Below are 25,353 nucleotides of genomic sequence, written 5' to 3' on the forward strand. Positions count from 1 at the left end.
GACAAGGAGTTGGCCTCCTGTACGAAGCAGAGCACTCTTGATCAGTATGCCACTGCCACCACTGGGGTGACATGCGGGTCGGATGGGGAATGTGCTATCCTGGACAATGCTGCCCTACTATCAGCGATCACACTGTCGCGCGATATGCTGGATGCCAAAATTGGCGCGGTGGGCACGGAGGTTTCATCTTTCCGTCAGGACCTCCGCAATACGGTGGATCGTTTTACCAAGGCGGAGACCGGGGTGTCTGTCGTGGAAGACATGGTAACATCACTACAGCAGAAAGTCAATCGCCTTTAGAGTAATAACCCAAGAGCTTGCCATGCGAGTAGAGGACACAGAGGGCCACACCAGACGAAATAACCTGCGCCTTGTGGGATTTCCAGAGAGTTGTGAGGGAGCATCCATGGTTAAATTCCAAATACAATGGCTGCGTTCACTCATGCCGGAAGAGTCACTCTTTGCATGCTTTGTCGTAGAACAAGCCCACAGAGCCCTTGCAAAGAGGCCCCCCACTGTGGCGTGGCCTCGCCCTGTCATCGCCAAGCTACTGAATTACATGCACAGGGGCGCTGCCCTCCAATTTGTTTAAGGTCACAAAGATAAACTGAATCACGGGCTATCATGAGCTTTCCTGATTACACGTCTTGTCAAACAACAGCGGCAATCCTATCTAGCAGGCAAACACAGACTCGGGTAGCTTAACATTCAGTACATGCTGCTATACCCTGCTTGGATATGGGTGATATATAAATCCAAAACCCTGTTCTTTGATACCCCAGACGAGATATTTAAGTGAACGGGTGATAATATCTCGCTTAAGCCAAATACACCGCCTCCACTGGAATCAGACTCTTCCCAAAACAACAGGCCGAACAGCCCAAAGAAACTTTCGCCGAAGCGGAAAAACAGATCAAGGTCCAAATGGCGCTCCCAGACACAGGGAGAAGACTCATAATTGGAATGGCTTAGCTTTTCCAGAGACTGATATATCGGTTGTGGAATGATTATCCTAGCATTTGGTTCGCTTGCGGGGCTAATAGTCACGGTTGGCCTTCATGAACCCCACCCACATGCCCTAAAGAACTGTGTTGGGGGGGGTTGGGAGATTGGGGCTCCATTGGTGCGGGGCTTCCTGGATCCCCCATTGGAGTCCGGGGGGTACTCATACCGCAACAGATACTTCAAGTTCATAAAGGTATTGTGGTGGGGGAGGGGGAGAGGGATGGTCACCCTAGTTAGGAAATGTTTAATTCTGTTATGGCACAGACACAGGGGCCCATCTGATCCAACGCACCTGACCCACACATGGTACCCTCCCTAATACTTAGATGATGATGGAATCACTGATTGCTCATCCTGGTGGGTTTTGCATTATGATATGGAAGGTGCAGGGGGTCTTGGATAAAATTAAGCGGGGGCAGTCCTGAAACTGGGCAAGAGACTAAACATTGTTGTGCTGCTAATGCAGGAAACTCACGTGATGGAAAATAGAGCCCCATGCCGGATACGTTATGGATTCGACCAAGTTTATCATTCGGGATTCACCTGGGGGTCACGGGGCACAACCATTATTATTCATTGTAGAATACCCTTTAAATGTCCTCAAGTCTGGACAGATCTAGAGGGTGCACTACACTATAGTGGCAGGCATGTTACACGGAGAGTTCCTGACTCTAGGCAGTTTCTATGCCCCACCGCCTTTAGGACTAACATTTGTAGAGAAGGTCATAAGCCTTTGGGGGAGAACTGCCGGATGGCCTGTCGGTGATGGGGGAGACTGGAATGACACAACGAAACCCATAGAAAGATGGCTCACTGGTGAGTATGACCGCGTCATAAGCAAATCAAAATTGCATTTTCTAGCATCCTCCCTGGGATGGTCCGATGTGTGGAGGGTGTCCCATCCAACAGACACCAAATTCACCTTTTTCCCAGCAACACATGGGTCCTTATCTAGACTGGACTATATGTTTCTCCCAAGTTCACAGGTTTGCTGCAGTCTCCATCCTTCCTCAGTGACTATCTGACCACTCCCCAGTGACACTCAAACTGCACATAGGACCCCTAAGATGTTCATTTTGATGGAGAATGTCACCCTGGCACCAAGAGATCCATTGTATAAGAAGGCCCTTCATCAAGCCGTCATAGACTATTTTGCATTTAATACATACTGCTCCTTCGTGCGTGGTACTATGGGAGTCCCTTAAGCCTACTATGCATGGTGTCGATATCAGCTTCTGTGCTGGGGCTAAACGTCGCCGCCTCGCACAGATTATAGACTTGGAGGCTCGTCAGGAAGCCCTCGAGGACGAGATGCAGCCAGGTGGTGGAGACCAAGCCCGACGCCGTCTCCTCTTCTCCCAGCAACAAATACATCAACTGCTTACCAATGAGGCTCAAAGGCATGGTAGGTGACCCAGTACAGAATATTCCAGTGGGGTTACAAATCGAGTAATATACTACACAGCCTATGCCTTGTAGCACAGTCACAGACCCCAATGCCGGTACTACGGCATCCTATGCACAAACCCTTGTGCGGTCGCCCAGGCGTTTGTAACCTACTACACAAACTTATATAGGAAAAGGGAAACCCTATCGCTCGACCAAGTTAGAGAATTCCTGAGGGACATACCACCGGAACTGGTTCCGAACAGTGTACACAACCAATTATATGCTCCAATCACAATCGAAGAGCTCACTACTGCTCTTCATGGCATTCGTCTCAGCCGGGCCCCAGGCTTAAAGGGTTCCCAAGTGAATTTCCTAGAGGATATCTTTCCCAATTGGGCCCCCACCTGCTCAGGGCACTTCAGGAAGACCTCGAACAAGGGATTCTCCAGCCTGACTGGTGCCATGCTGAAATAGTGGTATTCCTCAAGACAAGGCGCCCCCCAAATGATCCATCCTCATGTCACCTCATCTCACCATTGAACATAGGAAGCCCAGCTTCTAGGCAAGATTCTCGCAAATCGCCTCCTTCCAAACATATCGGAACTTGTCAACCCAAATCAGGCAGGCTTTATGCCGCAATGATCCACAAACCATAACATCAGGTGAGTCCACAATGCCCTGGCTATGGTGCCAAAGCTTGGGCGACCCGCGACTATTCTACTCGCCGACCTTGACAAAGCATTTGATTCTCTTGATTGGAAGTACCTATTACTCCTATTACAAACCCTCAACTTTGACCCGAAATTCTTGTCATATATTGGTCTCCTATACACTGATCTGTCAGCCTCTGTGCAAGTGGCCGGAGTAACGGCAACTCAATTCCTAATCAGCAGAGGTACGAGGCAAGGGTGCCCACTAACCCCGCTCCATTTCGCACTCACGATAGAACCACTGGCAACATGGGTGAGGCGGGACCCCCTGGTGCGCGGATTTGACTGGTCCAGGGAAGTGTCGGACAGGATCGCATTATATGCAGATTACACCCTGTTCTTCCTCACAGGCCCAGGGATATTGCAAATCCTTAGAGTGTTTGGAGAAACATCTGGATTCTGCACAAATCCGACTAAATACGTACTATTTCCAGTTTGTGGAGATCAGAGGAGAGGCATGTGGGCGTCACGATTGACACATGCATCTTTGTATCACCGGATCCAACACTGTCCTGGACACATAATATATAACTCTTGTTACCCAAGATTCGGGATGAGATACAGGCCTGGTCTGACCTTCCCCATCCCTGTATGGTAGGTCCGCCATCTTCAAGATGGTCTCATTACCACGGATACTGTATCGACTGCAGAATTATCCCTACAATATCCCACAGTCCTGGTTTACACAAGTCAATGCTACCCTCACCAACTTTGGGGCGGTGGGGCTGTTAGGGTCGCCTTGTAGACATGCACACAATCCACCTATGGCGGCGGGATTGCAGCGGCAGACGTATTCGCCTACAATTCGGCCTCCCACCTACTTAACGTTAATGAATGGTGGTATAACCCCCAAACAAACCCTGCAATTGCGGTGGAAAGGTGTATGATGGATGGCCAATCACTGCTTGACTTATTGTATAGTCGGACTAGCTGGATCACCTACCCTCGGCTACAAAGGTAGTCCTTCAATTATGGAGAAATGGTGTCCGGCAGATGGGCTTGGAGGCATGACTAACACAGACAACTCCACTGTGGCGGGAAACTCATATCCGACAAGTATCGGCTTTATCAGGGTTCCGCGCATGGGACCTTCCTGGATTATCCACACTCGGAAATGTAATGAAGGGGACAGTACTCAAATCCTTTCAGCAATTACAGGAGAAATTTCACCTCAGTCGCAACCAGTTCTAGAAGTACCTACAATTGTGACATGCTCTGACACCATATACTAAAACACTTACAGACCTCCCAGAATTCCACTCACTAGAAGGACGATTATTAATGGGAGACAAGATCAGACAATATATCAAACCATAGTCACACATAACTGCACTGCATTCGGGAAGTTACGAAGGACCTGGGAGGGTGACATTACAGATCTTTTAGATGACGATTGGACGGAAGTGCTGGTGAGTCCTCGTGGTACGGCCATTGTAGCGCCTGATTCTGTTTAAATTCATCCACTGAGCCTGTTATACCAGGTCTTGTCTCGTCTCTGGCGTATGGGAGTGATATTGTCACCTGCATGCCTTAGATGCAATGGCGAAGACGGTATCTTTTTTTTAAACAGTTTGGAGCTGTAGTGCTCTCCAGCCCTTCTGGCATAAGATAATGGCCTGTCTTGCAAAGGTAATGTCATGGCAACTCCCATTTGATCCAAACTAGTGGTAGTTCATAGTACAGACGATATCGGAAGGAAATGGGTACAAACAACATCTCCTATTCCTCAGGCTTACCCTGTCCAAACGAGACATCGCCCAACATTGTAAGAGATCCACTCCACCACCTCTGGAAAAGTGGAAGAAAGCCATGGACAGGTGTATGGGTATAGAATTGGCAGTATTTCAAGCACTGGGTTGCCCGCAGAAGCACAAGAAAATATGGAAACAGTGGGCCGAATATAGGGGTATAGACTTACCAGTTGTAGAATCCCCTGAATCTTTCATCAAACAGGAAAAGCAATCTAACCGACGTAGTCTCACCTAAAACCGACACGGTTAATCAGCCCAGCAGTATGCTTTAACACTCAGTTGGGGTGCGGGGAGGTAAGCGGTACCTAATCTGTGCCAAGTTTTACATTGGTTTATTGTTTTTGCTCAACTCTAAACTTGTACACTGTAAAACTCGAATCAAATCCTGTTGATGTATGGGCCTTTTGGCCAATGCTGTACCATGCATAAACTTGAATAAAATTTGTTTATTTATTAAAAACACTAGTACAAATAGCATTTTCCTTCAAAATATATTTTTCCTCTGCTGAGTGTACTTTTTCTGAAGAGGAGCCACGCATGTATTCTATTAGGATTTCCAGACAGAATCTATGTAGCTCCTCTGAGCTGGTGGGAGCTTACCAGCGAGAATATTTTTAATATTGTTGGACAATGTAGTATTGTATCTTTCACTTTACCATCAACAATCTCAGCAGCAGGAGCAATAATCCACTTAGCTATCCTCGTGTGTAGTGAAAATAATTTTCATGAGATGAAAGTGGTCGTTTCTGGTCAGCTACTGTTGCCAATTCCCTATCCAACGTCAATTAAACAATCTGTCTGTTCAGCGAGAATAAATTGCTGATTTCTCCTTAATATAAGATGCCTCCACTTTGCTAGTTACTGAATGTAAGTAATTAGAGCGAGAACCACTTCAAATAATAATCAAAGTTTTTCTCAGGGCGAACCTCAAAAGTCAATAAATAAACCTATATCTACCCCATGGTAGCTTGACACAAAGCAGTCCGGCTCAACTTGGAGGCAATGCGTAAAGTATTTATGCTGTACTCAAATAGTAATAAAGTGAAAATACAACACAGGAAAAATCCTTAACCAATTGAGTAAAATAGATAATATTGTAATGCATAAAATGTCACCATAACGACAAAAATCCAATTAGTAGAACTAGCAATAAGAATTTTTCTATTTTAAATTTAAAATAGCACCAAAAAGCTCATATGGCCACCCGTGGTTATCTGATTGCGATAGGCTTGGTCAAAGTTAAGGCTGAGTGTGATGGATCGTGGGTCAGATACAGGGACTAGATTCGTCCTGGTGGAAAGTTTGCCTTCTGACTTAAAAACTTTTATGGAGGAAAAGTGTTCATTGATGAGTCATCGGCATTGCAAGCTGGATTCAGAGCGGAGTTCGATGAAGGCTGGTTGCTGAAGAGCAGGATCCTGTAGCAGTCATTAAAGAATGTGGGAAAGCTCCAAGTAAGTAAAGTTCATCTCTAAGAAGGCCTTATTATCTGTCCCTCTACTTTCAGACTTTGAAATGTTTCTGGAAATCAGATTTCATTCAGCAGGGCAAACCAGCAACCTGAGGCAGACCTGTGATTGAACAGTTATGCCTTTGATGGTGATCCCGGTCTCTGCTGGTTCTCCAAAACCTGACAAAAGGTTTCTCAGTCCCACTTCTTGCAGGTTATAGAGAGGAGGAGTGCACTTTTTAACACTATCCAATGGTCTGGGATTTGGGGTGAGGGCACCATTTGAGGTCTAGTACTCACTCCAGTAGAGGTCTGCAGCCCCGTCCAGGGCAGTTCTTTTTTTTGTTGAAATCTGTTTTTATTGTTTTAAAGAAAACAAAAACATTCTTTGGCATGTGACACAATAGGTAAGCAGAGAGTTGATAACATAGGCAAGGGAGCACCCCGCAACAGAACCCACAACCATTGCGCCAGGACTTGCAATCAGTCTTGCGTGCGAGCACTGCCCTCAGCGGAGCCAACCACAGTCTCTTTGACAGTCTCGTATTGGTCTCAACAGGAGTAACAGTATTAACCGTACCTCAACTGGGTTCCGTGACTATGCGTGGGCGCTACCCGCCTCATTCAGATAGTGAAGAACAGGCAAAATACCCGCCAGGCCCAAAGATTATACAGAACAAAACCTTAACAGTGGCAGCATAAACTGTACAGACAGGCCCAATACCCTCCCGGTTGTCGTCTAGTCCCCCCGCCCCTCCACACCCCCCCCCGGGAACCCCCGTGTGTGTGTGTGCGTGTGCGCCCCGGCTGTAATCGGCGCTATGCAAGTGTGGGTGTCGTGGCGCCAAGGGAGGCAGGAAGTAGCCGGGGCATGTCAGCACTGCAGGGGGGCATCCCCCGATCCACCCCCACCCGCGCCGGCGCCGTCTGCCGCCCCCTGCAACTCCGCAGCGCCCTCCGCACCCAGGTGTCTGAGCTTCCCCAGCAGCTGCTTCCAGTGGTCCGCCATGGGTTCCCTCCGCAGGCCCAATGTTTCCTCCCTCTGGATGGCGGTCCCCTCAGCCCCGGCCCATGCCTGAAACGAGGCAATCCAAGCCTGCACGCGCGGCGGGTCATGCGCTTTCCACCGTTTCGTGATGAGTCGTGCCGCCACCACCAGCCCCAGGTCAATGAACCGCGACGTCACCTTATCTTTGCGCAGTCGCTTAAAGTGGTGCAATATGTGTTCGGGCCAGTCGAATGGGATGCTACGACCCACACTCTCTAGTAGCAGCCCGCTGACCGATCTCCAGTAGACACCCAACCGTGAGCAGCTCCACAGCATGTGCAGGAAACCCGCCCCCGGCTCTCCACACCTAGGGCACACTGCATCTGTGCGGTGAAAGTACCGATTGATTAACTCCGGCGTGAGGTAAGCTCTGTGCACAATAAATAACTGGATTTGGCGGAATCGCAAGTTTCGGGGTATACGCACCGGGCCCTTGAGTATCCTTTCCCACTCCTTGTTCTCTAGCGGTCTACCCAGGTCCAGATCCCACTTAGCGCGGAGGCGGTCCAGGCTGACGGACGACAGCTCCCTCAGTGAGGCTGCGAACCAGCGTATCAAGTGCCCTCCTCTCCCCATGACATGCAAGTATTGCATGGTCAGATGCAGGGCGGGTTCCGAGGTCATATCTCCCCACTGGGCAGTCATGCTCGCCATCAGCGAGCGGTGTGTCAGGAACCCCCCGGGCGGGAGCCCGTCCTCCGATACCAGGGTCTCGTACGGCACAAGCTCACCCTCCCGGTAGAGGTCTCCCAACGTGCGCACATCAGCCCCCCACCAGTCTGCCAGCATGTGGGCCGTGAGCACCCCTCCTCCACCAGGGGAGCCCTCAAGTGGTATCGCCGGCGCATACGGGATAACAGCACGCGTGAGGAACAAGGCCCTCCGAAAACACCTGTGCGCCACTTCCAGGAGGAGTGGCAGCGGGCGCGCGACCCTGTGAAGGGGATGTAAGGACCTGGTTAATTGTTCCAGTGTGTAGGGTGCCAACCCCGAGGCCGTGTCATCCCTGCCCTTATCAGCGAGCCAGCGGGCCACCCATTGTAGTTGAGCAGCCAGGTAGTAGTGCTCAAAGCAAGGGGCGGCTAGACCACCTCTGTCTGTTGGTAAATACAACTTCGCGAGCGCCAGCCTGTGCCGGGCACTACCCCAGACAAACTCCCGCAGTAGCTGACTAAGCTTGCCAAAAAATGCGGGGGAGATGTACATCGGGAGATTGGCGAAGTAATACAGGAGGCGGGGGAGCATGACCATTTTGGCCAGCGCCACTCTGCCCGTGATCGTCAGTGGGAGTGCGCTCCAGAATCATATCTGCGACCTGAGCGCCGTGACCGCCCTCCCCAGGTTCCCATCAAAGAGGTCGGCCGGGCAGCGGTAGATTTGGATCCCCAGGTAGCGGAAGGTGTCTGCCTTCCATTGGACCAGCGTGCCATCCAGGCAGTATCGCGGGTCGTCAATGCCGGCGTTAAAGGCATACAGGCATGATTTGGCTGCGTTCACACGTAACCCCGAAATGGCGGCGAACGTCCTCAGCAGCCGCGGCAGCTCCTCCGGGACACGCCCCACATCTTGTACATAGACTAGCAGGTCGTCGGCATAGAGTGACACGTGGTGGACTGCGTCCCCCAACTGTAAGCCATCTCCCAGTGTCGCCCGCAGAGCCACAGGCAAGGGCTCAATCGCCAGGGCGAACAAGAGCGGGGAGAGCGGGCACCCCTGTCGTGTGCCCCGGCCCACCGGTATCGCCTCCGAGACGTGAGGGCCCAGACGGACGCGGACCGTGGGTCGCCTGTATAACAGGTCGACCATCTGCAGAAATTCCTGGTCCAACCCATATCGTAGCAGCACCTCGGCTAAGTAACCCCACTCTAGGCTGTCAAATGCCTTCTCTAAGTCCAGGATAAGGCACCCTGCCCTGGGCCACCTGTGCACTGCCTCAGTTGCTACCCTGAAGTATCGCCGGAGGTTCAGGGACGTTGACCGCGCCGGGACAAAGCCATTTTGGTCAGTGTGCACCAGGTGGGGGACCACCGGCGCCAGTCGCTCCGCCAGCACTTTGGCGAGGATTTTATAATCCACATTCAGCATCGCTAAGGGTCGGTAGGAGCCTAGCTCCGTGTGGTCCCTGTCAGGCTTGGGCAGGGAGACCAGGAACGCCTCCCGCATAGAAGGAGGGAGCGACCCTACCTCCAGTGCTGTGTTATAGAGCTCTCTCAGCATTGGCGCCAGGGACTCGCGGTACGCTTTGTAATATTCCGCGGGCAGGCCGTCCGGCCCCGGCGTCTTCCCAGATGCCATCGATTGGATCGCCTCCCCGATTTCCTCCAGAGAGGGAGGTCCGGCGAGGTCCTCATTGTGTGCCGCTGTGACCTCAGGGAGCTGGACAGAGGCCAGAAAATCCCCAAGAAGCTGCGGGGGGCCAGTTCCCCTCGCTGTGTACAGCTGCCTGTAGTGGTCAGTGAAGGCCCGGTGTATTTCACACTGTGTGTGGACTAGTGTGCCATCCGCTCTGTGGATCGATCCGATAGGGGCACGCCGGTCCTCCTGCCGTATGAGCCAGGCCAGGAGGCGGCCCGCCCTATCCGCCCCAGCATGCGTCCTGGCCGTGTGCGCAGCGTAGTTGTGGCACCGGAGCCGCTCCAGGAGGTCCGCGTGCCGTTCCCGAAGGTCTGCTAGGGTGTGTGAGTGCCGACCCCCTCCCTCTCCCTCCCTCTCATGTCGTAAGAGGTCATTCTCCAGGCGCGTCAGAGAGTCCGAGAGGCCCCTTCGTATGTTCCAGGTAGCCCCCAGACAGTGGCCGCGAATGGTCGCCTTATGGGCTTCCCACTTCACCAGCGTATCGCTCGCAGTCCCTTCATTCGCTTCAAAGTATGCCAGAATGGCCGTGCCTAGGGAAGATCTAAATTCCGGATCCTCGAGCGCGCTCGGCTGGAGACGCCAGGTGGGCACCGGCTGCCGCTCCACCACCCAGCTAAGCTGGAGCCACAAGGGGTTATGGTCGGAGTGCGTTCGGCCCAGATACTCAGAGCGGACTATGAGTGGGAGTAGCGACTGCGAGCCCACCAACCTGTCCAGCCGGACGTGGAGATCGTGCACCGCCGAATAATAAGAGTATATCTTGTCTCTCGGGTGGAGGGTGCGCCATAGGTCCTGCAGCGCCCAATGCGCAAGCCAGTCCCCCAGCGCCCTAGCGTTAGACTCCACCACCGCAGCGCGCAGAGGAGGGAAGGATCTGTCCAGTTGGACATCTAGCACCATATTGAAGTCCCCTCCCAGTAGCCAGGGGAGCCCCGCGTAGGGGTGCAGGACTTGTGTCAGGCGTTCCAGGAAGGACTGCTGATCCACATTGGGCGCGTATATCGACCCCAGCAAGATCTCCTGCCCGTTCAATTTTCCCCGCACCAGCGTGTACCTGCCCTCGCCGTCCACCACCGCCTCCTCGCATCGGAAGGGGACCCCTGCTCGCACCCATATCAATGTGCCGCGCGCGTGCGCCGAATAAACGGTACCAAATGTGTGCCCCCTCCACCGCTTGGCAAGCCTGTCCAGTTCTGGCCTTGACATATGCGTCTCCTGCAGGAGAGCGATCCCGACAGAGTGACGCTGTAAGTAGGAGAAGATGGAGTAGCGCTTGGACGGTGTGTGCATACCCCGTATGTTCCAAGTCATAACATTAGTGTGCGCCATCGTGAAGGTAGGAAAACCAGCCGGGCTGGAGGTAGAGCATCTGTACCCGGGGAGGGGGACGAGGGGCCAGCCATCCAACCCAGGGGAGCATATAATTGCGCTGCCATGTGAACAGTGTAACTGCCGTGAACAATAGAACAAAGAGGGGCGTATTCCCAACGGGGCATCCGTCCAAACGTCAAAGAAACTAATTAACTATGCAATGTGTCAGTACAGTGCCTGATGGGGTACGCGCGAAAGTGTCGACTAGCTGGCGCAATGTCCCCCCTCCCCTATCGCCTCTAAGGGAAGGGAAAAGCAGCAGCATATCGTAGCATGAAACTGTCGCGCTGCCCGGGCTCTAGTACGCGGTAGTAGGGACCCCCCACTAGACCATCCAGCGGTGCGCGCCACGGTCGGGCCGTCCTGTACTACCAGACACCCCCCACGCTAAGCCTGCGCCCCCCACCGGAGGGCCCTCCCACCCTCAAGGTCCCGTCCCCCCTCCAGTTGCCCAGTTGCAGGCCAATCGCGTGGGCTTACCCACCCCGCATGGCGCCCACCTCAGTGCGGTGTAGCAGTGTCCCTTCACGTAATCAAATCAGCAGTCTGTGGGGTCACCACCGGTAAGGCCAGGTCCTCCGATATCATCGTGGACGGGGACGAGGCACCACTGGTCCCCGGGGCGCTGCACGCTCCAATCTCCATGCAGTCTCCACCGGGCGGCGTCCCCAGAGTCGCCACCGCGTCGAGGACCTCCTGCCGCTCCACTCTGATCCTCTCCGGTCTAGGCGCTGTCAGCCCCATCCTCAACTGCTGTCGGGCCCCCCGTCTCCTACGCCTCCGAGGCCCTCTCTCCGGGCGGCCATCGGGCGCCGCGCCCGCGGGCCTCTCCCCCTTCCATTGCCCCGTCTCCTCCAGCCAGTTCCAGACATCCTCCGGGGAGTCGAAGAAGCGGGTCCCCTCCTTTGCCACCACTCGCAGACGGGCCGGGAACAGCAGGGAGTAGGGCAGCGCCAGCTCCCGAAGCTGCCTCTTCACCGCCAGGTAGTTGCTCCTGCGCCGTTGCACCGCCGCCGTGTAGTCAGGAAAGGACATGACACGGCTACTGCCAACCGTCGGGTCACCAGACTTGCGCGTTTCCCTCAGGACCGCATCACGGTCGCGATAGTTCAGGAGCTTGAAGAGGAACGGGCGGGGCCGGGCTCCCGGCTTGGGTTGCTGCGCTGGCACCCTGTGTGCGCGCTCTACCACAAAGTGCTGGGATAGTGCCCCCTGCGGCAAGAGGTCCGTCAGCCAGCGCTCGATATACTGCTCCGGGTTCCTGCCTTCGACGCCCTCTGGAAGGCCCACGACATGTACATTATTGCGACGGGAGCGCCCTTCTGCTTCGTCAACCCGGTCTTCCAATGCATTAACCCTGTCCAACACATCCTGCAGCGCAGCCCCATGGCTATGGGTGATTGGCTGGAGCTCCCGAAGCGTCTGGCCCTGGACCGTGACCTTCTCCGCCAGCTTGCGGTGATCTGCATGGAGTAGCGTGAAGTCGGAGGTGACCTTGTCGATCCTGACTTCTAAGGACTCCCTCGTCTGCTCCAGACTGGCGCCGAGTTTCTCCACCGCCGCGAGCATAATGTCCATCTTGGCCGACAGGGCTGCAGATTGTGGCTCCGCGTCTCCCCCTGGACGGGACTGCGTGTCCACGCTCCCTGTGCGAGACTGTCCCTGCTGTGTTTTGTCCCGGAGCCGGCCCATCGCGTATTGTTGGGCCGTCGGCATCCGCAGGCCGGATCTCGGTGTCACAGACGCGGCTCGGTGGCTGCTGCTCCACTCCTGTACTGCGCACCCCTCCGTGCGGCCACCGGTGCGGGCAAGCGGCAGACTCCGAAGTCCTCAGGGCTCCTGGGCCAGTGTGTCGTGCCCCTCTCCCCTGGTCAGCGCTCTACTGCCCTCCTTACCGGGGTGTGCCAGTCAGCGGGGCACCCCGTGGCTCCCCCCACCGGTGCCGTCCACGGCCAGCCAGGCCTCCGACCTGCACCCTCTAGCCGCTCCAGGCGCGCCCGACCGGCGCCCTCAGCTCCCTGCTGCGGCTCCGGCTGTGCGGAGGCCGGCGCTCCGTCCGACGTCGCCGGGTACACCTGATCGGTGCCCGCCGGCAGTCTGCTGGGCCCCCGGGTACGCGGAATGGCACTGGTCTGACGCTTCAGCCACCAGGGACGGCCGGGGGTCCTCCCGCGTCCAGCACGCCTCGCTCAGCCGGCCAGAGGCGCCCCTACCGCACTGCTGTCCTCCTCGGTGAGCACCCTCTCCCAGGGGTTCGCTGCCGGCCCACCTAAGATGGCGGCCCTCGCAGTGCGGCGCCCACAGCTGCTCGCATCCATCCACAGGCCCCCGGCAGCAGGCGTCCTCCAACCGCCGGGTCTGCCAGGCCGTCCGATCGCTGTTGCACTCTGCCCCTGCAGCCGTGGGCCTGCCACTCCGCTCCACCTCTCTCAGGGCGCACCTGCCCAGGCGCGAGCACAGGCCGTCGCTCTCCCCACAGCGAGGGCGCAGTCCGCCTCGCGGGCCCCGCAGCCCCCAGCCACTCACTGTTCGTCGGGCGTCTCAGCAATCGCCGCCTCCTCAGGGCCCGCAGCGACCCAGGGCACCCTGTTCCGTGTCCTCCGCAGGCCGCACCGCACACGGGCCTCCCAGGCTAGCTCTCCCAGGGCACAACTCCGCCTGCCGTCGTCCTCGGTGTCCTCACGGGCCGCGCGGCGCAGCCCAGGCCACCGCCTCCACTCCTCCGCGCCTCAGCGCATCAGGCGCCCCGCAGTCTCCGATGGGAAGCCCCCGCCGCATTCGCTCAGGGCCTCACTGAGCACCGCGCTCTCCGTCCTCCGCTCTCCGGACACGCCCTCAAGCCGGCGGCCGCCGCTAGCGAGCAGCTCCGCCTCGTAGGCTGCCTCGCGGATTGCGGCCAGGAGCGATCACCTCACAGCTCCCGGACTTCAGGGGGTGTCCCCGCCGTCGTCCTGCACCCGACCAGCGCTATTTGGGTCAGGGCTGCCCGCTTCCCAGGATAACTGGCAGGATAAAGCGGGGGTAACGGCCGGAGCCTCAAGGACTTGCGGCCGCCATGTTCGCCAGTTGACCACGCCCCCCCCCCGTCCAGGGCAGTTCTAGTTGAAAGTGGCCAGCTATGCAGTTGCAGGGAAAGAGGTCTCTGGAATCCTGTTTGCCTATAGATCAAACAGGATGTTAAAAATGAGCCTTGGAATCACTTCTGGGGTCTAGGCTAAAGGCAAGCAGTTCCAGCCTTCATTCCCAAAGCCCTTTATCCACTGTCTAGGACTAATAAAAATTTCACAATGAGGAGCCAAAAGGGTTCAGGTGACAGCTGGACACTGACAGGAAAGCCTTTTGGTTTTAGGCAGGAAACTTGATAAAAGAGTAATTTCCAAAATAGTAAAATAAAATTCGACTTGACAATAAAGTTGGATTTTAAATTACTATTAAAATGAGTCCTTGAACCCTTTTACTACCAACTCCCAAACTGAGCGTAGTACTTTATAAATGTAATACTGTAAACCAGTGTTAGCCTATTGGAGAGCCAGCTTCGCCACAGTGAAAAACGACATTGGAGGATTTTCACTGCCAGACATGTAAACCATACCTGACCCACTTTTTAAATACCATGCACTATGGGAATTTAGGTCCCGACCTTAGAGGTTACTAATTAGTATTAAACTGAAACTTTTAGGCCCGAAAAAAAGTTGGCTCAGTCAGGCCGAAATGGCAGTTTTAAAACTGTGCATCCAAGCTGCAGTGGCCGGCCTGGAGACATGTTTTACAAGACTACTTTAGTGCGTGGCGGAATGAGTGCTGCAGCCCACTGGTAGCATTTCATTTACAGGTCCTGGCTACATGTGGTGCCATATACTAGGGACTGACAAGTAAATTAAATGTGCCAGTTAGGGGTTACCAAATGTAACATGTTTGAAGGGGAGGGCCAAAGCCCTTTAACATTGGTTAGCAGGGGTAAAGTGCAAAGAGTCTTATGGCCAACAAAAGCGGGTTCATAAACATGAGGTAAAACTCTGGGATGACCCTGCAGAATGGGCGAATTTCCAACAATGAAGGTTTCGTCTCAAAGACCAGCAAGGCAGTCCTGTCATTGATGAATGTACTCACATAATCGTTGGAGTGCATTACTCTTTGTTTGAGATTAAATGAAAATGCCCATTTTCTCCGGCTCATGGCTGGGTAGCTACCGTATCCCATTTTGGTGCCACACAGAATAAATTGTCAGCACTCAATAAGCATGCATTTGTTCACTTAGCAAAAAACACACATACAGGACTCATTGTGTATTCTCATGGGAAAGACTATCTCATTCTCTTCTGAAAGAATGAACCAGCATTGGCATAGCCAATAGGTCTCGCTTTTGGGACCTTATAAGTATTTAGTTATGCAGCACAATATCCTTGGTGCAACAACATTATCTGTTGCATGGTTAAACACTTATAAGGCCCCAAAGGCGAGACCTATTGGCTATGCCTATTTTCCCCTATTTCCTGACAGGTGTATCAGCTAACTTCAGGGATTTAGGGATAATACAGGTTCTCGGCCTGTCTGACCAGTTGGATCCTGACAAAGTGTTGCCACCGATATGCAGCAGGTAATTTAAAAACTCCCCATTCCTTCTTAAGTATTATAGATTCAGATGGTGCTTATAGGAAGTATTAGTGTGAAATACCACTCTACCTGATGGTACCATGAAGGATTTACCACTAAAAATGGGGATGACTCTGTGCGTATGTGACTAATTCCAATAGCCTTCGACCTGAAAGGAAAAATTGTGATTGAAACAATTATTTCTTAAACAATTCAATTACCTTACAATTATACTTAATGGTTGGTGTTATAATGAGAAGACAGAAGAGAGGCCATATTGTTCAATAAGCTCTACTGATTGTTGTCAGGAACGATGTCCTGTTTGGTTCTCAACTTATTGTGTGCATAGATAGGGAACATTTTTTAAATAAAAAAGTTACTTTGGGGAGTGCATGTGTGGAAGTCCATGCTGTTAGTGGTCCCTTACAAGTCTGACGGACGAAAGTTACTGTCCCGCCCGATTACAGGTTTTAATGGGTGCAGGAACGCGCTTGGCAAAAGCAAATGTGTTTCCAAACACTAGCCTGGGAGCTCTGATTGGCTGGTGTACTTGTGTTGAGATGACAAAGGAGCCAATGTGGAACGTTGAACTCCAGTCAGAAGGGGAGAGAGAGCAGTTGACATGTGGAGGTTTCTCTGAGAGCTGATGATGAAAGTAATATTTCAAGACGAGGTTTGCTTAAAAGAGCACTACCATGGGAAGCCTCCTCTCGGTTCTTTACGGCTGCCATTAACCCCTTCAGTGCCCGCCCCTTTCCCCGCCCAGTGCCGCGCTTTGTATTAGCGGGCGGAGTTCATGACGAGCTGGACTCGTCATGGGCACAGCGCCACCGTAGCCCATGACGAGTCCAGCTCGTCATGGGCACTGAAGGGGTTAAGAGCCTCTCAGTTATGCACAACACATCTAGACCTCAATTTATTTGACTTATTTGCACAAAGTTTAGGCAATTGTTTCTGAGAGCAAGTAAAGTATTGTTCGGGGCTGCTATGAATGCTGGTATTGTCCTTGTGTAGGTTCTCACATGGCTGTCGCTCGGTTGTTTCAATGTACAGGTAAGCTTTTACAGAGAAAGAGCTCATAGTGCGCATAAGTACATTCAATAAACAAGCGGCCGTGTGGCCGCGAAAGTGAAAGTGATTGCGCTCGCGATCAAACATCAAAGCGGCCGTGCGGCCGCGAAAGTGAGGCGCGCGCGCCTGCGCACATGCACTGTAGCTCTAGGCTGGCCTGGTAGCACTTTTTGGAGCTCTCTCAAAAAGTCTTGCCAGACCAGCGCATGCGCTGGGTCAGGCGAGACCTAAAAAGGCATTGCACCAAAACGAAGAAACTTAAGTGCAAAGAGCCTATGGGGGCACTTTTCTCTGGGATGAGTGTACAACTCAGTCCTCTAGAATGAATGTATAGCAGTACATCCATTCAGGTATTGACTTATCCATCATTTCTTTCACCCATACCTTGTTCTCTCATTCATCCACTCATACGTCCAAACATGTTAAGACATTTATCGAAATTACCCAATGGGTAGCCTGGTGCTGAACAGAGTAATTCGAACAAGAGGACTAGATCCCAACTCAGATAATCCAGGGCACGGTACACGACCCAAGTTTCAGAAAAGTCAGGTCTTTAAGGCGTTCCTAAATAGAATTAGTGAGGGAATCTTCTGCAAGGTACCAGCCAGCTCATTCCGGAATTTAACCACAAACAGAAAAAAACTTTGCCTCCTGAGCAACAGCGTTTGATTCTACAATGAGAGGAACAAAGGCAGTGTGCAGGAATGCATTTCTGGAATGCATTTCTGGAATTCTTTTGCTAGGTATTCCCGGCAAGTACTTTCGATAGCTTTACAAACATGGCAGAGATTTTTAGAAGCCACCCTGTTATCCTCAGGAAGCCACTGAAGAGGTTTTAATGCTTTTGAAGTGGAAGAAAACCGCTGGAGATCAAGAGCCCCTTTTGCAGCTGCATTCTGGATTCTCTAACCCTCATATACCCTGTACCCATCCCGAAATAAAGAACATTGCAGTAGTCTAGGCAACTAAGTATGGTTGCCTGGGTGACTACTCATGGAATGGTTTTAGGAAGAAAGGGCAGAATCTTCCTAAGCACCTTCAAGCGTAAGAAACCAGTTGAGACAATATGATTCACCTGCGTAGCTAAGGAGATTTAAGGTTCCAACTATGTGCCCAGATTTCTTATCACCTTAGCGGTCATAGATTGGACAGGTCATGATAGGCACCAGAAGCCTACTGGCTACACCTTGGGATACAAGAATGTTGTATCCAGAGTATCCCAGTTTTTGTCTGCATTAAACTTCTGAAACTTTTTTATTCTAACCATGCTGATGCAGCTGTCATACACTGGTGGAAAGGCTCAAAAGGGTCAGCACCTGACTTCTCCAGCGTAACAATAAGCGCATGTCATCAGCATAATTCATACACCACAGGCCAAAGGATTTTGTTTCACCAGCGGGTGGATGTAGATGTTAAAAAGTGTCAGGCTCAGTGCTGACCCTTGAGGAATTCCTTTGAGTAAACTCTTGTATTCTGGCACATAGAGAAGTAGATAAATTGCCTATGCCATAGTAATTAAATAGGATCTGCACCCATCAAATGTCCTGCTTCCAGTCCCAATTTCCTGCAGAATATCAAGTAGCATCTTGTGGAAGCCTGTATCAAATGCTGCAGACCTGTCAATACCACTAGGGCTGCGGGCTCTACTCTGTCAGTCAGTATCTGCAGGTCATCCACCACTGCCAATAGGGCAGTCTCTGTACTATAGGAGGGACGAAAACCTGACTGTGCTGAATCCAAAATCTGGCCATTAGCTACCCACTCTAAAAGGAGTTGATTAACGTGTCCCTCTAGATTCTTGATGCGAAATGGTAATAGGGATATTAGTCAAAGGTTGGCAAGAAGCAAGGGATTGGCATTTGTTTTTTGTTTTGTTTAACAAAGGCAACATCTGTGCCTTTTTTCATACTGCTGGGATATATCTGATGAATAAAAATGCCAAGAGCCTCTGCTTTCCACTGAGACGGGGGCGGAGGATCTAACTGAGACCCTGATTTCAGGGTGATTGAATAAAATGTGGCAACTACTCAGATTGACACTATTTGTTGCATTGGGAGCCTCCTTGCCTACCCATCTGGCTTGATATAACCTGTCTATTATATTGAGCTATCCTGGGGCCTCTGAGTCACTAGTCAGAATGAGGGATCCCAGAATGGTGGATATCTTGCTTTCGAAAAAGTCTGACAAATTGTGTGTCAGTTCTTGAGTAGTTGAGATTGTATTCACAGCACATTTAGGTGAGGAGAGTTCCCATACAATTCGGAAATATCTCCTTAACAGTGTGAGAGGAAAGGTGACTTTGCAACTTGTGGACTAACACTTTTGTTAATACCATCCAGAGCAAGAATAAATGTGAATTGGACACCTAGCCACTAGACAGAACAAACACTAGCATACCTTTAAAAGGATCAGTTCTAGGGTGCCTCTTTGTCAGACTCCCACTCTACTTTCTTACACCCAACAATAGGGCGATGAACTCTACATGACTCCCTGCATCCTTCGCCTGTATTTTCAGACTGCCTCATGCAAACATATTCTTAAGACTCACAAATAGTTTGCCATCCTTGCAATCTTTTCCTCCTCAGAGACAGTTTTAACTGGAATGTATTATCGTAGTCTTGACATACCCTCTTAAGTGGCAACAGTATCTAACACTTAAATGTATACATGAAAACGTGTACCTAACATGTAATGCAGTTAGAATTACTTTTTTTTTAATAAAAACCCTGTTTTGTTGCTTTAACTCCAATTTAATTGTGTCTTTCAGGTCCAGATAACCCTCATCACACATGACGTTGGAGGACTGACCAAAAAGGACATCAAGCTGGCTCAGTTCATTGATAGGGCTGCTGCCTCCGTGTAATCACCTTTAAGTGCAATGCTTTGTTAGTATGCTCGTTTGTAGGCTCTGCACTTGAAACGGGCCACGCAGCGCATTTGTCTCTATTGGAAAATAAGCTTGCCAAAGGCACTGTTCAGATATGTTTTCCCCTGTGTGTGGTGGAAACCAGCCTCTTAAGGAATTTCAGAGACTGCGTTTTGAGACTATTATAAGGCAAGGGAAATTATTACTTATGGATCAGTTTTCTGCGCAGCTCGGGATATAAAATATCGTCATAGTTTCCCACAGACATCTCATGTTGTAGCTAAAGGTTTTCTTGAGAAACCACCTAGGAGTAGTAGGGTCAGAGCTGCTTTCTGACATTCACGACCTAGGAATGTCCCACAACCCTTGGAATCTTCCCCGGTAAATTCCTCCTCCGTGTTTATCTCAGTTTTGCAAAGAGACATGTTAAAGAGTAAAATAAGCAAAAAGTAGACTTGCCAATGTTCCTATAGCAATTCTGGGAGCCTTTCAAAACAGAGAATGTGTATTATGGTCAAGTTCATGAACACGCATTACAAGTTATGCGGCTCAGCACTTTTTGTGATTATCTGTCATACTCATTCAGTCTGAAGTGCTCTGTTGTGTAGTATAAAGTTATTTTACCCTGGACACGGACCAGGTCTACAAAAGGCTTTTTCTCCCCTTTTTCTGGGCTGTATCATGTTTATTAACCAATATAAATTCGACATTCTAGTCTCCACTGGATTCTATGCAGATGAAATGTTACCAGTACTTTATGAATCATTTACTGTTGCACATGCAGTCTTGTTTTTGTATCCACTTACAAACGTACACACTATCTTATCTGAGATGTCGAAAATGTGCCTAGAATTTCATATTCGTATAGCTTAAGCAATAAATATGTAATCATGCGGATTGCAATATAAACACATCTTTTGACTATACAGTTTTTCTGTTCATTTCTGCTGAGGCACTGTGGTTCCTCACCTCCCTGGTACTTGGCATATACTGTTGCAGTAAAATGGACTGCTGTGGATGGCTGAAGATGATGTGGTCCCACATTCTTGTATGTATACATCTGGTATCTAAAAGTGCCCCAACAAGGAACATCGGATGATTAAAGCACAACAGGACCAGTGAATCTGAGTGGATGGGGCAATACATGCTCTTTTGAGATAGGGAACAGGATTAAGACAAAAGGAAGCCATTAACATGTATACAGAGGTCTGTGTGTACTTGTTACATTGCACCAAGGTATTCTTTTTTTTTAAATTGTTTTTATTGGTATTTTAGGAAAACATATGCAAACCGTGGCATTTTGTAGTCAATGACGCATTACATACAAATCTGTCAGATAGCATTTGGGAAGTTACAACAAATGTGACATATGAAAGATACACCTCTTCCATTATTGTTGAATATGGTACAGTTCTAAAATACATTTCGTTATCTGCACATTTATACATCTAGTCTTGACAAAACAGAGAATAATAGACTGCAGGCATGGCTGTCTCATGCAGAACGTGATCGGAGATTGCCCCGTGGTGTCTTGTCACCAAGGTTTTCTTAATGGTCCCAAGTATGCCTAGCAAAGCTCTGCATATTTAAGAGAGGCTCAGACATTACAAGTACTACATAATTTCCCTTGTCCTAATAATGTCGACCCAACTTTTGATCCGTTTGTGTATCTACACCAAGTGCACCATGTCTTGTGAGTAACAGTAGTGGTTACATAAGCTAATTCGCCCATACATCCATGATGTGTTATGAAAAGCTTTGATTATAATGGTCTTCAAACGGCAAGAGAAGCTGACTTATGGGAGTGCAAACTGTGGCCATCGGATTTAGATAATTAACTTTTTTAGCTATGGACTGTGAAAAAATGATTAGTGGTTTTGTCATTTGAGTGCAGTCTGACCAATCATTTTTTACTCCACAGATGCTCAATATGAAGAAAGGCTTACTCGGATATGGAGTTGTGATGTAGACTCTACAACCATATCCCCCAATAACGCTTTCATTAGCAGTCCAAAGTAGCAGTCTCAGTAACCGCAATGGCAAGGAGAGGTTTTGGTAGCATTTGTGAGCCAATGCCCGCTCTAAAAGAATATATGTTCACCTATGACTGCTAGGCTATAAGGCTAGGGACTGAGGTGTGCTTTGTGGCCATACATGAAGTGATGCACAAAGAAGCCATGACCTGGATGAGTCAACCAGCCACTCAAGTACTTTGTCAGGTCTTCTTCTATGAAGAGAGATGAAGACACTGGCCTTTCAGCGATTGGAGACCCTGCTCTGACTCCTCGCTCACACAGTAAAGGATGAAATCGAAGATACATTGGAGAACCTCCAATACCATCAGCGAGCCAATGTCAGTGGCGAAACAAGACTGCACATGCATCTGTGAAGGCTAGGCCAAGTGGGTAGCCAATTGAAATACCACAACCTCACCTCAAATGATGTATAGAGGAGATGGGACCTGGTGGCATTAGCTGTGCCTCCTTCCATGAAATGAAGTGGGACGCTTGGTGTCCAGAGACTGGTGATTCTCTCCTGCATTGGTGCCAAGAGAGGGACTTGGAGAGACATGATTCAGATCCACAAAAAAGACCTTGAACAACAACGGAATAAGGCAAAATAGAGGAGAGGAATGTCACCACTCATACTGGTGAGGCAGAACCATGAGCAGAGTAGAGATGGCCCGGTGGATACTGAAATCTAACAAGCTTGTAAGTAGCAGGGGCACAAAGTGTATGCCCTAATGCAGACAGTAACTGATTAGATCTCCTAGAAAGATAAAGTCTGTTTGCTTTTGGAATTACTAACTTCGCACATTGAGGTCAAGGGAAACTAAATGCAATTGTAAGGACCAGTGCATGCAAACTGAGCCGAGGGCGTTATCTACAGGAAAGGGAAAGTGGATTAAAAGGTTCATAGAAGCACCTGGTGAACAGTCCAGGGAACTTACAATAAACTTATTTGGAGAAAAGGCACAAGAATAAAATGGTGAAATTAATGAGAGAAATAATCTCAAATGTATCCAGACAGAGACACATCTGAACAAGAGAGAAGGTAAGCAGTCTTGGAACGCTTTTCTTTAAAGGGTCAAGGACCCACTGTGCTGATTAATAATGAAATGTGGGTGCTCTAGAAAAAGTGGGCACATTAGAAACTCATCAATGGCACATGGAATCAAGCTTGACTCTGTCAATAGAATAGTGAAACAGTAGAGCTTCAAAGAAAGCTGTTCCAAAACGTGCAACTTAGTAACCTGTACCTGCTAAGGGAACAGTAGGCAATATCATAGCCACCAATAGACAAAGAATGGGGCCTTTGGAGAAAGAGCTTTTGGATACACAAAGAAAGACAAAGGCGGCTGAAAATCTCCATCTCAAAGCCAATTACCTGGATTTCGCATTGCAGATGCTGACAGGATAGATGTCACACAAATAGCAGTGGTTCCCAAACTGTGGGCCGTGGCTCCCTGGGGAGCCATCAAACCTAGCCTAGGGAGCCACGCACCAAGCACTTTAATGCATTTAATATTGAAGGGTCTGTTGGCTTCAGTTAAACTAATTAGACTTAAACACATGATGTCGATGATTTTGTAAGTGACATGCCTAAAGCTGTAAACGTAGTGTTTAATTGATGGCATGTGGAGGGAGATGACCTCCATATTACACTGGATCCCCACGTTCCAACACTCCCAAAGTAAGCAGAGGATGCCTGGTTTATTTTGTTAGACTCGTTAATAGTTTCATTTTTTTCCAAATGCATTTTACACCAATGCTAGTTATCAGGAAAGTACAGTTGTCCTGTCTATTCAACACACTAAGTATTAATAAGTATTGATATTTGTACTTGATTCATAGGTACTTCCAGTACACATTTCTTTCAGTACACACACATTTCCAGGCAGGCCTGCTCTCTCCTCGAGCACAGGAAGTAAAACACCATATACGTCATAATGCCAACATTTGGAAGCAAGAACGAGGGACGTTTAAAAAAAAAACAAAAAACATATCTGAGGAATCCATTTTATTTGCATTGATTTGGAGGCAATTTTAGGGAGGAGACAGCAAAAATAAAGCTGTATGTGGTTTAAACAATTGAGTCACCATGCTGAGACATGTGTGTTGGTATGTATGACATGGGTAGAAATGGAAGTGCATGCAAATATTCTTCAAGTGCAGAAACACTTTGGTAATGGGGCCTACATGCATAGGGGTGCTATCTAGCACTGTAAGTGGGTGCTCTTAAAAAGGCACGGGCAAGGAAGTGTAACTAGGAATATTTTATTAGAGGCCCTGCTTACTAATACGAAACACCCTGCGTATTTGATTATAATACCTTCATCAACTTCATGCCAAATATTTTCAGGGGGAAAATGTAAGTACTCCTAAGGCTGGGCTTACATCCCCCCCCCACCCTCCAAAAAAACGTAACCGTTGGGAGTCAGGGGCAAAGGCCAATGGGTCAACGGAGCCGCTGGTTGCAAATGTTTGGGATCCACTGCCCTACAGTGATTCCTGGGGGAAATGAAATGTGTAGTGTATGTACAGGATTTTAGTTGTTTCAAAGAAAGAGTGAGGCTAAGTGTAGGTGCCTGGTGTGTTGGTGGAAGTCAAGGCGGCATTGAGGTATGCTGTTCTAGTGTTGTGCCTTGTATGCATGTGTGAGGAGTATAAATTGACAGTGGAGTTCTGAGTTGTGGGGTGATGTGTTTGCGTTGTGGGAGGTCCAGGATGAGTCTAGCTGTGTTGTTCTGGATGGTCTGACAGTGGTGGAGGAGATGGTTGGAGATTCCGGCATAGATTGGGTTGCTGTAGTCTAGTCTGCTAGTAACTAGGGCTTGAGTGATGGTACGCCTGGAGCTCTTCGGGATCGGGATCCGTTTGAAGATTTTTCTGAGGATTTTTCTGAGGATCGGTAGTATGTAGAAGCAGGAGTATCTGCACCGCAATTACCTGTGAGGCCATTTTGTGTTTGTCGTCTAAGAGGATTCCCAGGATTCTTGCATGGTTTGTGCGTATACCTGTTGGGCAAAGCTCTGACGGCCACTAGGTAGCTTCCCAGGGGCTGTTCTTATTCCCGAAAATCAAGACTTCCATCTTGTTTGAGCTAAGTTTCAGGCACTTAGTTTTCATCTATACTGCTATGCAGATCATGCATTTGGTGAAGTTGGATCTGATCGTGGGGGAATTGTCGGACATTGAGAGGATGAGTTGGGTGGCTTTGGCTTAGGAAATGATGGAGATGCTGTGAGCTCTGATGACATCAGCAAGTTGTGTAAGTGTTGAACAGGGTAGGGCTGAGATATGATCTTTGAGGGACTTCCTAGATCAAGTCCTTGGGCTCTGATGTGTAGGGTGTAAGTCTTACTCTGTGTTCTCCCTGTGAGGAAGGAGCATATCCATGCAAGGGGTGTAAAATTCAGAGACCACTGCTTTGAACATACCCTAGTGCTTCAGATACTATAGTAGGGGAGATTCCTCTACGGCCCATGGTGGTGCTTTCAGTATGTAAGTGAGACAGTGTTTCAGTTGAGTTGTAAGTATTTCCATACTCAGGACCGTAGTAATTGAAACTCTTCATATAGCCCCTCAAAGGACTTGAGTTCTGTACCCGATATGAACAAGCGATATAAGTATGCCCTCCTGTTGCACAGGTCTCTGAAGATATGCCATTCTACTCACTTGCATGCTGCCATTACGCCAGATAGCTCACAAATGCAGTCTGCTGTTACCCTGGAGCTGCTTGTG

General features: G+C 49.9%; 1 protein-coding gene across 1 annotated transcript in view; it reads left to right on the top strand.

The window, feature by feature from the left end:
• Nucleotides 1-20,535, top strand: part of PCBD2 (pterin-4 alpha-carbinolamine dehydratase 2) — a 490,447-nt gene extending 469,912 nt beyond the window's left edge. The window contains exon 4 of the mRNA XM_085617991.1: nt 19,511-20,535. Within this exon, the coding sequence (XP_085474117.1) occupies nt 19,511-19,606 (96 nt within the window). The 3' untranslated portion in view covers nt 19,607-20,535. The remainder of the gene's footprint in view (nt 1-19,510) is intronic.
• The last annotated feature ends 4,818 nt before the right edge of the window (nt 20,536-25,353 follow it).

This window comes from Triturus cristatus, chromosome 7, assembly GCF_964204655.1.
Source record: "Triturus cristatus chromosome 7, aTriCri1.1, whole genome shotgun sequence".
Classification (NCBI taxonomy): domain Eukaryota; kingdom Metazoa; phylum Chordata; class Amphibia; order Caudata; family Salamandridae; genus Triturus; species Triturus cristatus.